Raw genomic sequence first — 13,562 nt, forward strand, 5'->3', positions numbered from 1 at the left:
TTAGATGTCATTCTATAGTTTCGGTGTTTCATAGACTTCAGAGATCACAAGGGCTCCAAAAATGTCATCAGAACTCCCATCTTTTCCCATCTTTTGGGATATATGCCCCCCACCCCGTGTTGTCTTCATTCTTAAATGCAATATGCCCACTAGCAGTTAATGGCTCACATGTTAGTCAGAGACAGCTGTTTCAGGGGAGAAGAAAGTACCTTGTTTACAATGGCTCCCGAAAAATCCCTTGGAAAATTCTGGTTGGTTCATTTTTGAGTTGTGTGTTCATTCCCAAAAGAAATATTCTGATTAGTTAGCCTCTGTCAAGGATATACTTCTGAGTGAAGCCTCCTGAGTGACAGCCCTTGGGGTAGGGATAGAGTGGGGATGAGGTTGGGAAGGAGGGAGATATCAGTTCTCAAAAGGGAAAGATGCTAACAAACAAAAACTAAATAATGTTCTCATTATTTATGGTCATTGAGAAAAAGAGCTAAAGGGGATGCAGGAAGGGAGAAAGAGAAACTTGAAATAGAATTCTGTGAATATTAATTTTTTTAAGAGAGACTGTGAGTGGGGGAGGAGCAGAGGGAAAGGGAAAGAGAATCTTAAGCAGGCTCCATGCTCAGCAGCACGGAGCCCAATGTGGGGCTTGATCTCACAACGCTGAGATCATGACCTGAGCCGAAATCAAGAGCCAGACACTTAACCAACTAGGCCACCCAGGTGCCCCAATGCCAAAATTTTTTAATCATTTTTTATTGTGGTAAAATATATATAACATAAAACATGTATTTCAACTATTAGCAATAGTCGCACCTCGGATAAACCTCATTGGCTACTATACTGCCACTGCGCAAAGCTATATTTTATTCTTAAATGTACAGTTCTGAGGCATTTAAGTACATTCATACTATTGTGCAACTATCACCATCACCCATTTCCAGATTTCTTTTCATCTTCAAAATTGGAACTCTGAACCCATTAAACAATGCTCATTTTCCCCCTTCACCCTCCCCCACTGTCTTGGCAACCATCATTCTATTTTCATCAATGTTATAGCATGTATCAGAATTCCCTTTCTCTTTAAGGATGTGTAATATTCCATTGTATGTATGAGCACCAAACTTTAAAGTGAGTAGTGAAATAGGTGCCAGAAGAGGAAATAGTATGCCAGAGTGAAAGAACACTTTGGGGAATCCTTTCACAAGAGCCAAAATGCAAAGGTTTCAAGGGGAAAGTGACCAAAATAGCAAATGCTGCACAAGTCAAGTTCGGTGGGGATTGCACAGATATCTTAGAATTGGTTCATTAGAAAGTCATTAATGACCTTATCAATAATAGTTTTGGTAGAATTGTGGTCCGAATCTTAATTGTCTGGAGTTCAAGAGCAAATAGGAGATAAAATAAAAAACTAGAATAACATAGGATTCTTAGTTCAGCTGTTAAGAAAAGGAGATACAGTGGTAGCTGAGGAGTGAGAATTTAAGGAGTAAGGTTTTTTTCTTCTGAAGGGAGAAACTTGATCATATTAATATCCCAAGAGAAATGGAGAATACAGTAAAGTATTACCAAGGAGAGTAGAGATGCTTAATAGCAAAGTAGGTTGTAAGGTGAGGTGGTAGGGATGGAATGAGGGAGGTACTGAGTGCTGTTAGGGCTGGTTTCCTAAATAAAATGGGAAGTTTTTCAACTAACTACTTTATAAAGAGATTTATGTTTATATGGTGGCTCCTAAGTGATAACATTTTGTTGCAGATCCACCAGATGTTCCTGACAAGGTAACCTGTGTCATTTATGAATATTCAGGCAACATGACTTGTACCTGGAATTCTGGGAAGCCTACCTACATAGACACAAAGTATGTGGTGTATGTGAAGAGGTAGGTTCCTTCAACAGTTTAACATAAGCAATTCTACTCCAGTCCAGCTAGTGTTCTGCTCCAGCAGGGATCCAAAAAATAAGTCGTAAACATTAAATGTACACTGATTATCCCCAATTCCCTAATTATCGTCAGTGAAGCCACCCAAACCTTTTTTGGGCCATTAATATTTTCACTTTCTGGGACAATGTGTTCTATAAACTTTCTGCCCTTTAATTCATTGGTATGTACCTGGGGGCAGGGACCTAATGGTAATATAACACACAACAGTTTTAAAAGGACCTTTGTTTTAATCCCAGCTCTATCCTCTTTCTAGGGTTTAGGCAACTTGGTCAACCTCTCCAAATTACCTTTATTTTGTCTTTAAAACGGGTATAAGAATAGAACCTAATGCACAGGTTCATTCTAATTATTTAAGTCAAATTTGGCTTTTAAAGCATGTAGCACAGTGCCAGGTCCACCATTAGCATTAAATTCATGGAAGCTGTTAGTTGCTAATAATGTTCTCCAAATCTTAAATTTGATGTCTGTACAGGCTGACCATCTTTCGTAGTTTGTTTGAGACTAAGTTACCAGGACACAGGACTTTCAAATTTAAAACTGAAAGTAATAACTGAGTGAAAGTGATAATTTTCTACCTGGTGTCTAGGAGGACTTTGAGGAAATACTCTTTCATTACATTCTTACAATAAATAATAAGACTTCAGGAGCCAAGATGACCATGCAACCAAAATCTCTAAAGTTTTATGCTTATGGACAAATGGTTGATCATAAAAGTTGTACTACATTGTACTAAATTAAATTGGGAAAACGTGTATACGAATTTAGAAACTGCAAAATAGGAAAAAGTTGATATGAAAAAATCCCTTTCCCTCTAGTGTCCATAGCTGAATTCTTTCTTTGTTACATTTAAACTATATCCACATCTGTTGGTCTGTTTTGAAATCCTCTGTTAGTATTAAAGATGGAAATAAAACAATTAAAAAAAAGGTATGAGCAAACTGGACTAAGTTGGTCACCCACCCATGTTTCCCATTTAGGTTAGTTTATTTATTTATTTTTAATTTTTTAATTTTTATTTTATATACTTTTATGGAAGTTTGATTTGCTAATATATAACATATATATGACACCCAGTGCTTATTTTTTTTTAAAGAATGCCTTCAATGAGTATTTGAAGTATACTTTTTTCTGTTTGTAACTCTCAAAAAAGTTTCCCAAACTATTCATTTTTTAAAAAGCATTTATGGGACCCTTACTATTTGCCAAACATTTAGCCAAAAGCTTTATATGTGCTACTCATTTAGTCCTTCACCAGCCTTGTGAGGTACATATGATTATTTTTCTGATTTTTGTAAACAAACTGTTTGAGGCTCAGTGGGGTTAGGGGATGCTTCCAGGGTCACATAGCTAAGAGAAGGGAGAAGCAGTATTTGAACTTGGGATGGGCTGACTGCCTTCTTCACAATTTAGTATTTTCTGTGACGTTTTCTGTGGAAACCAGATCACAGGGCATGTTTGAAAGACAATAACCAGGTCTCATCACAGTAGAGGAGAATAATCTTCCAATTTTGCTCTCTTTCTCCACTTGCGGCATACTCAGAATAATTTTAATTAAGTGAAACATGAAAAGTAACACCTCTTCATTCAAGAAATTCTGTGTAAAACCTGGACAGATTTTATTAATACACTGCTAAGCCAACAGTTACCAGCTACATGCCATGGGCAAGAAGCTCACACCTTTCATTCTAAGCAGGGGTTAAACAGAGGCAAGGTCAGGATCAAAAAGATGATGGAAACACTGAGATTAGGCATAGGTTGTATTGTCAGGTGCACTCCATACTACATCTTCAATCCTCAGCTTCACTTTGTGAACTATTATTACTGTCCCCATTTTACAGTGCTCATATTATCTCTCCCAAGTCCCTTAGCTAAGATGGTAAGAGAGCCAGGGTTCTAACACAGGCATGAGGTTTAACCTCTACCTTTTGCCTCTAAGGCAAAGTAGTCCTTTAAAGATGAAAAGAGGACAAGAAAACTTAAGAATCTCCTTTGTAAAGTCAGCTTTAGGAATTTGAAAATGAAGGCAGTATGGGAGTAGCCTTCATAGTGCAAGTTCACAGAAAAGCTAGATAGTGCCAGATTGACAGAGAAAGTATAGAGCCTTAAGGATTTTTGCTATTTCCTGGAACTTTTACTACCTCATGGGCCCACTGATCTTTTCTGGTTGGTTATTTTTTGTTTAATATAACAGCTTTATAGAGTATAATTCACAAACTGTACAATACACCTTATTTAAAGTATAGCATTCAATGGCTTTAGTATATTTACAGAGTTATGCAACCATCATCACAATTTTAGAATATTTTCTCATGCCAAAAGGAAACAGTGTATCCATTAGTAGTCATTCCATTTCCCTCAACTTTCTCATCTGGAGGCATCCTCTGGGGATTTGCCTACTCTGGACACTTCATATAAGAGGAATCATACAACATGTGGTCTTTTGTAACTGGCTCTTTCACTTAGCACAAGTATTTCAAGGCTCTTCATCTGTAGTCTAGCATATATAAGTACTTCATTCCTTTTTTATGGCCAAATAATGTTCCATTATATGAATATATCACATTTACTTTATCCATTAATTAGTTGATGGACACTTGGGTTGTTCCCTCTTTTTGGCTATTATGAGTAATGCTTCTGAGATATTCATGTGCAAGATTTTGGGTAGACACAGGTTTTCATTTCTCTTGGGTATATACTTTGGAAGAGAATTGGTTGGTCATACATTAATTCTATTCAAACTTTTGAGGAACTGCCATACTGTTTTCTAAAACAACTGCACCATTTTATATTCCCACTAGGTGTATATGAAGATTCTAAATTCTCCAAATTCTTTCCAACACTTATTATTATCTTATTGGTTAACCTAGTGGGTATGAGTTAATTCTTTCAGGTCCTACTTATTTGCCTTCTCAGGTTCCTGACAATAAAATTGCATTGTAAATTTAGAACAGACATACCACAATTTGAAAAGATGTATTTGTTGAACAAAAACTTGCCAACCACCACCTGATTTCCTATTTAGTATCATAAAAAATGTTCTCCAAATATTAACTATAGATTTCTTTTAAAATCCATCAATGTGTTCAGTTACAAATGTTTAAGTTATTTACAAATGGCTTCTTTTAAGAAATCTATCTAGCTTATAAAGTGAGAAATATCTGTAGCAGTTATGAGTATTGAGATTGTTCTCAGTACTCAAAAAGTCACCTTGAAAGTGTTAAGAATACACTTATTAAAAAAGCATGCTTTCAGAACTATCCATTGGAAAAAACGGGGGTTTTTGAGTTTTACTTTTGATTTCCAGTTCTGAGATTTATCAGTTGGATGTCTTTTATGGTGCAAATATCAGAAAACCAAAGTGCAGTGACTTAAACAGATGGGGCTTTATTTATATCAAGCCATAGTGGTAAGAATTACAGAGTTGGCATGATTACTCACTGACATCTCAAAAGTTTTTCTACCTTTCTCTTCTATAAGCTTTAGTGTGTCAGCCTTAATCCTCAGAAGCTGCACCTCTAGGCTTCTCATCCAAGTCCCAGACAGGAAAAGTAGTGAAGGAAAAGAAACATCCTCCCATGGCCTTCCATTTGCATCTCATTGACTGGAACTTGGGTTACATGTCTGTCTACTCTGGATGGGAACCTAAGAGAAGAGCAATGTTGATAGAATCCAGTACTGTCATTTAACAGTATCTGCCATAATTTCTAGCTTTATGATCTTGGAAAAGTTCCTGTGACTAAGCCCTATGTTTCCTTACATAACTTGGGAAATGAAGATAAGTAATACTATACTGGATGTTCCAAAGTTTATGAGAACACAAACTATAAAAAATGACTTGCAAATAGGAAATGCTTAAAAACAACAAGAAAAAGGCAGAGTATTATGCTGACACTCAAAGCTGACATCCTAGGCTGTGATTTGTTCTTACATCAAACTTGATTTGGGTGAGTAGATTAATATAAGGCCATTAAAAAAGATCATTTACAGGATATTATAAACAATTTTACTTACATTATTTTCAAGTGACAGTAATTTTAGACAGATGAAAATCTAGAAAGAGATGTCAGATATGCTCTAAAAGTAAGACCTTCCTGGGGGAAAAAAACTAAAAAAATACAAGTAAGACTAATTTTTTAGCTGTTGTGCATATGTCAATAGTAAACTCATTCATTCAGACTAGAAATGTTAACTCAATATGGGCAAGAATTTTTGTTTTGTTCACTGATACATCACTTGCTCCTAGAATGGGATACATTGTAACTGCTCAATTAATATTTATTGAGTGGTTATTCTGATAAGTAGAAATAGACATTTCCTGCATTGTCCCCTCACAGTCTAAATAATAATAATACAAAGTCTTACCTCTTAGAAAATCTTTTTTTTACCATATTTTCTGAAATCCAACAGTAAATTACAGTCAAACTCAGACAAGCCTAACCCAAATTCTTTATTAAGTCCAGATTAATGGAATGTTATATTTTAGAAAGACCTAAAAGATATGAAGGATTAGCATAAAAATGAATGTTCTCCTGTAGCAAATTCAAAAAATGAGCTCTTATAAGCACAAATTGGAAAAGAGACTAAACATCTATTCATCTTACTATTAATTAAAAACACACCAATGAGTTGAAAAAAATTAGAGAAAAGAAAGTTAATTTTTCTAACTATCAATAAGATCTTTCCCCCCAGGAAACAGCTGACTTATAATTTTATGGTTTAGATAATAATTTAAAAAGGTCATTCTAGATCCTTGGTTCTTAAGGTATTTTCCACTTTGGCAGATAGGTATAGAGATCAGCATTTGCAAGGTTTCACTTCCAATTCATGTGTTTCTGTTTTCCAGTAAAATCATATATACAGGAGAGGTATTTTACCCCAGTCCACCCACTTGTTCCACTAGTGGCAGAAAGGTAGCATTCCCTCTATTGCAGCCTAGGGGTCATCAGGACTTCCTTCTGGTGTTGGATTGAAGTTGTAAAATAGAGGAATATTGTACCTGTGTTGCTTCAAGAGCTTTCTTTCCCTTAGTATCTTTGTGGTGACACAACCTCCCCTCCTCTCTGTATTTTGCTATGTGTCAATAAGTGGTGATAGGAAAAACCAAAGAAGAAAACTCCGCTAATAAATATCTACCTACTATTGTCTATTACCCACAAACAGCTTCATGTAAATATGTTCTTTCTTTATCTTGGAAACTCTTGCAATGTCTGTTGAAATGTCTTCTACTCAATAAATACTTGTTGAGTAAAAATGAATGCATGATGGCCTCTCATTCTATTCCATTCAAGCCAATTTACCAAATATTTATTTAGCATTTTGTGTTTTCTTATTACTATGTTTTTTAACTCTAGAGATTTTTTTTTTTGTGGATAGGTATCATCTCTGTGACATCATAAACTTATTAGAATAACACCATGATAGAATTTTCAGGCACTGTGAAAGACTAGTAGAGCAATTATTTTTCGATGAGATATCATTTTAGATCTCCTAGGATCAGTTGCCTTCTGTCAATTCAGAAGCCTGGCTTGTTGTTACCATTTCTTCTTCTCCTCCATATGCATATTCCTAATAACCAGAAAGCGTTCTTAGGCATGACTCCAAATATTTTTAAGGCCAGATGTTATATTTCAGTAATTCCTTTAGGACTTAATAAGCAGTTCATATTTTTAAATCCATTTCCCCACCAATTCTGTGCCTGAACTAGGAAAGCTGATGGTGGCTGGGGACAAACACAAACTTACTAACTTGATGTTACTTTATATTCATGACCATTAATCTCATTTGGGTCCAGATAGCCAACCAGTATCCTGCTACATATCACTGGCCAAGTTACTCCTCCACTAAGCTGATAATTATTTTATTACTTCTTCTCTCATTTCTAGTTTCCAGCGTACTTTCTCCCTCCTCATTCTCTATTGATGACTTTCTAATTTCACTGAGAAAATAGGAGCAATGAGAAAAACCATAAGCTTCCCCCAACTACTGATGCACTGGCATCTGTACCCATATACTTGGTTTTCCATTCTACTATTGTGGATGAACTACAATAGTTGTAGTTCCCTGAGGCCCTGAGGCCAACCCTCAGTTGCCCTGAGGCCAACCCTCCACTTCGTGTGCTAGATCTTACTCCTGCCTCCTGGAGGACATTGTTCCAACAATTTTTCTCTCTCTTTACTGCATGATCACTTTTTCTATCTTTATTGGATCATTCCTACCAGCTTTCAAACATGTTACAGCATTTGCCCTCTTGAAAAATACACTTCCCCTCTCCACTACCCTATTTCTTTGCTCCTCTTTATGGCAAAACTCAAGAATTCGTCTATACTTTCTGTCTCTACTTCCCCTCTCATCTTTTTTAAATCTAGTTTAGTCAAATTTTTGCTGTCCACTGAGACAGGTCTTATCAGCGTCACTGATCAATTCCTCATGACCAAATCCAATGGTTTCTTCTCAGTCTTTATTTTCCTTATTGGGAGCACTTAATTAAGCTTTTCACTTCCTTCTTTTGGCTTTGAGGACACCACTCCCTTTCGATTCTCCTCCTACCTTCCTGGATGCTTTTTCTCAGACTCATTAACTGATGCCTCTTCATTTCCAGTAAATAAGAAGCTTTTACTTCCTATTAGCTTTATACTAGGGTCTCCTTTTATCCCAATCTATAGTCATTACCTAAAAGATATAATCCAAATTTATACTGTAAAACTCCCTAGTTTATCTACCTTGAGTCTAGACATTTCTGTTCGTAGCTACCATGTATCTAACATCATATTCAGCACTTCCTCTTAGACATCCAAAAGTTATCTCAAAGCTAACGTGTTCAAAACCTAACACCCTGTGTTTCCTTTCCCTACATTTGCATTCCCCTTATCAGTAAATGGCAAATACATCTTCGTATTATTTAGGTGAAAGTCACTGGAGTCCTCCCAGATTCCTTCCTACCATGTCTTAAACAACATTAATCAGCAAAACCTATCAGATTTGACCTCTTATCACTACCCACTTTGGAATGCTGGGTCAAGCCATATCATCTTTCCTCTGGTTAGTATAAGAACTTCCTAACTGGTGATCTAGCTTCCATTTTTGCCCTCCTACAGTTGCTCACAAGTAGCCAGAGTAATCCTTTTCACATGCACCTTGATCATGTCACTCTTTTGCTCAAAACCTGTCATTTCACTCACAGATCAAAGTCAGAATCCTTCAATGGCTCTATGTGACCTTATAGTGTCTTCTAAATCTCTCCCTCCTTCAGACTCTCTGATCTCATCTTCAATCTCTTTCTATCTGCCTCACCTATACCAATCATCACTGATCTCCTTGTTGTTCTTTGAACAGGACAAGCAAGATTCTGCTTCAGAGTCTTTGCATACCTCTAGAATGCTTTTTCCCCAGAGAGGAGAAAAGTCACCTTCTTAGGCTTTCCTCATCTTCATCTTCCTTAAAAAAAAAAAAAAAAAAAAAAAAAATCCCACTCGTACCTCTAGCACTTCCTAACAACCCCTTTTTGCTTTATTTTTCTTCTAAACAGTTATCACCATAGGACATATTATATATTTATTTGCTTCCACCAGAACGTGTGCTCCATGAAGGTTGGGACTTTATCTGCTTTGTCCATTGTTGTAGCCGCAATGTCTTAAGTAGCAGTGCTTGGAACATAGTGGATGTTAAATAAATATTTGTTGAATGAGTGGCTAAGTAAATGGAAAACACTATTCACCATTATCACTATAAATTGGCAGTGTTTACTGAAAATCTATTAAATATAACTAGTGTGGGATGCCTGGGTGGCTCAGCGGGGTTCTGGAATTGAGTCTCACATTGAACTCCCTGCAGGGAGCCTGCTTCTGCCTCTGCCTATGTTTCTGCCTTTCTCTCTGTGTCTCTCATGAATAAATAAAATCTTTAAAAAAAATAAATATAAGTAGTGTGAGGTGCATGGGTAACTTCAGAGGCATATAAATCATGCTGACTCCCTTCAGCAAACATCCGTTATGTATTATGAGCACACCAAAACCAGAAATAGAAATAAGAAATTTGAAAACTTTGTAATATACAGTTTTATATAAAAATAGTCCCAAAGTTATAGTCATTCATTCATTATTACTGGTTCTTCATCTAAAAGGGTTTGTGATCTAGGTGCTACTATGAAGGTAGACTTTAAAAGCATAATTAAATTACCTAATAACTATGGTTAATGTTGATTTAAGAATATATTTCCATTTTGACTGTGGTCTCAATGAATGTGGTAAAAGAATAAGCCACAAACCAATTAAGGACATGCATGTGGTTTTCTCTAACTGGAAAATTCTCAGAGATGCCCTACTTACTACTTACCCATATTTGCCATTCTCTTATTTTCACATTTGAATTCTTATTGAGCATGAGGTTAGCATAACTTAAAACACATTCTTTGTAACTTATTTACATTCTGTCTTATTTCAAAAGAAATATAAGGGAACTATGTAAACACCTGAATTTAATGGAATGATTTGATTCCAGATATATGTGATATAAAAGAAATTTTGCTTGTTGAAATATAACAATTTTTAAGGATTCTCTCTCTCTCTTTTTTTAAGGATTTTATTTATTTACTCATGAGACAGAGCAAGAGGCAGAGACATAGGTAGAGGGAGAAGCAGGCTCCCCATGAGGAGGAGTCTGATGTGGGACTCGATGTCAGGACTCTGGGATCATGCACTGAGCTGAAGGTAGATGCTCAACCACTGAGCCACCCAGATGTCCCTTTAAGGTTTCAATTGTAATCTTTAGAATGTGTAAAAGTCATGTCATAAATACCTTTTAATTCATAATAATAATTGTGTGTTTTAATAAGCCCTTTTTTGCCTATGAAGCCACCTGTTCCATGCTTCCTAATCCTATTTATTCACTTATCTTAATTACTCATGATCACAATGATGCTATTCTTTCTGTTGTACAGATGAGTAAACTGAAGTACATAGAGGTTAAGTAACTGGCTCCAACTCCCACATTTCATCAAGGGGCAGAGCTGGAATTTGAATCCAGGTTTTTTCTAAAATTTCTGCTTTTCATCAGTATGACATGTCCTTATCCTCTCATGGTGTTCATAGTGATCTGCCTGGTGCTGAGAGGAGAGGCAGCACTGGAAAATATGCACTGAAGGTTAAAAACCTGAGCTGAACTAAAGTAATTGCTACCACCTGCATGCCATGTAGACCTCTCACCCTTACCCATGTATCTCTGTCAGCCTTTGAGAGATTCCTTGGTTGCCTGGTGAGATTACCTGCTCTGGTTGTGGCAATAAGTTTAAAATACAGATATTTAATTTCTGTAGTATTTTGATTTAAAAATGCATTTATTGCTTGGTAGAATGAGGCTGGTTCCTCTTTTCCTCCCTGGAGTTCTTTGTCTCAGGAAGCATGCCACTCTGGATTCTAATAGATTGTAATGGCTGGCAAGTTATAATCCTAGCTGGGGTATTGTGAGGCTGGAGAAATTTGGGGAGTTGCTGAAGAGATGCATAGTAGTAACAGGACTTGAAATACAGCTGTAGAGATGAAATGATCATGATCGTTAAACTCTTCCTTTCCCACAAATTCTATCAAGTCATTCCCCCCAGGACAGAAAAAAAATTGATAGTATTAGATAAAGAAACCAAGCGGTGCTTGTATACAAGTATACAAGCATAGTATACAAGTATAGTATAGCACAAGTATACAAGTATAGTATACAAGTATAGTATAGCACAAATACTATAAATGGAACAGTGCAGAGAGAATGAATATGACCCCTAGTCAAAGATGACACCCAAATTTGTGAAGCATTTCTGTTTGTTAAATATAAGATTGTAAGGTATTTGTTTTTCACCTTTGTTCAAATTCTGAGCTTATTTCTCTCCAAATTAGCAGATCTATATTATTAGTTTCCACAATGCACTACAATTAATGTAGAAATTTACAAGTAATATACCAAACAGATAACATAGAGATAAGGCCTCGACCATGTCCACAGCTATAGGAACAAAAGATAAAATAAAAAAATAATAGTTAAATGTTTCTGCCTTCTTTGGTTGGTTCTTAAATGATAGAGAAAAAATTGTTAAAAATGGCAAAGAGAGGACATCAGAAAGGCAGCATGCTGTTGACAACAATGGAGAAACTGGCAAGAAGTGCCGATGCACATGGGAAGACAATTCAGTTGTAAATATGCTACAGTTTTGTCTCCGGCAGATATCCAAATGCAGCTCCCAGTGAGAATTCAGATAGTCAGTAGCTGTACATGTGGAATGGTGATTGAAGCGAGGAATGTGAGCAAGCTGAGGGAAAAGGCAAGCACCAAGAGCTGACCATCACTGTGGTGGGGTTAGAGGAGTAGGGAGGGCAATCCAAGTGGAGGGCAGGAGGAGAAAAGGTGTCACTAAGCAGGTGTGAGAAAAAGATGTCTTCCCACTCAGAAGACAGGGTCTGGGTAGCAAAGGAAGTAAGACTTGTAAGTTATTAGGAGGAACAGATGCTACAAAGAGGATTCAGAGGACTTCACCTTGGAAAGGATGCCATTTTAGAAGAGTAGATTCATGGGAAAAGTAAAGACAGAAATCACAATAAAAAGCTTAAAGAACAAATGGAAATGGTAATTTGGATGTAGTTACCAAGGATGTAGAAAATCTGACTGAGAAGCTTAAGAAAAGGAAATAAAAAGAGTTGGTAGTTCAAAGGGATCAAGAAATGTAAACTTAGTGAAGTCTAGTGAAAACCACTTTCATGTTATTAATAGATCAGAGTAGAGATAGTGGGATGTAAGAATCTGAGGTGGCTCAGTATTTATCTCTGCAGAGTTCTAAACCAACTAAGAGAAATCAAAAAGCCAGCAGGTGAAAATAGAAATATAAAATAGCAGGATGCCTGGGTGGCTTAGTGGTTGAGCATCTCCCTTCGGCTCAGGATGTGATCCTGGAGTCCCAGGATCGAATCCCGCCATTAGGCTCCTTGCATGAAGCCTGCTTCTCTTCCCCCCCTGCCTGTGACTCTGCCTCTCTGTGTCTCTCAAGAATAAATAAATAAAATATTTTTAAAAATATATAAAATAGCTATGTTTAAATATTTTAAAATATTTATTTAAATAATTAAACATTTAAAATATTTTATAATATTACTGATGAAGCTTGTTAATGGAGACCATGGCTTTGTTATGTGGCAAGAGTAAACATTTTAATACTGCTCTTCCCAGAATAAACAGATTTACTGCCCTTGCCCTCAATCACATCCAGTATAGACAGCTGCACATCCCCACCTAGGGGACAACTCCTTAAATCTTACATCTTATTGGAGAAGACCAAACAATATCATTTCTCTGGTCTTCTGATTCCCCAAGGGAAACTGGGAGAGAGAAAGGGACAGAGGTGCACAGTCCAGTTCTTAGTAAGTAGAATCAGTCCCACCTTCAAGAGACTTGAAGAAGGGCGGGGAAGACAGAATGGGGGAGGTTTTTGTTTTTTGTGTTTTTTTTTTAAGATTTTATTTATTTATTCATGAGAGACAGAGAGAGAGAGACAGAGAGAGGCAGAGACACAGGCAGAGGGAGAAGCAGGCTCCATGCAAGGGAGCCAGATGTGGGACTCGATCCCGGGACTCCAGGATCCGACACTTGGCTGAAG

General features: G+C 36.7%; 2 protein-coding genes and 1 non-coding gene across 5 annotated transcripts in view; 1 reads left to right on the forward strand and 2 right to left on the reverse strand.

The window, feature by feature from the left end:
- Nucleotides 1-13,562, forward strand: part of IL23R (interleukin 23 receptor) — a 60,672-nt gene that overhangs the window by 9,536 nt on the left and 37,574 nt on the right. Inside the window, exon 4 of the mRNA XM_055306253.1 lies at nucleotides 1,747-1,870. Coding sequence (XP_055162228.1) covers nucleotides 1,747-1,870 — 124 coding nt within the window. The remainder of the gene's footprint in view (nucleotides 1-1,746; nucleotides 1,871-13,562) is intronic.
- The window catches only part of LOC129497394 (ESX-1 secretion-associated protein EspI-like), a 97,564-nt gene that overhangs the window by 6,652 nt on the left and 77,350 nt on the right, over nucleotides 1-13,562 (reverse strand). The gene's annotated exons all lie outside the window — the stretch shown is intronic.
- On the reverse strand, nucleotides 712-852 carry LOC129498009 (U4 spliceosomal RNA). The gene has a single exon (XR_008662047.1). It is a non-coding gene; the product is annotated as a U4 spliceosomal RNA (small nuclear RNA).

The sequence above is a fragment of the Nyctereutes procyonoides genome, unplaced genomic scaffold (assembly GCF_905146905.1).
Source record: "Nyctereutes procyonoides isolate TBG_1078 unplaced genomic scaffold, NYPRO_anot_genome, whole genome shotgun sequence".
NCBI classification, from domain to species: domain Eukaryota; kingdom Metazoa; phylum Chordata; class Mammalia; order Carnivora; family Canidae; genus Nyctereutes; species Nyctereutes procyonoides.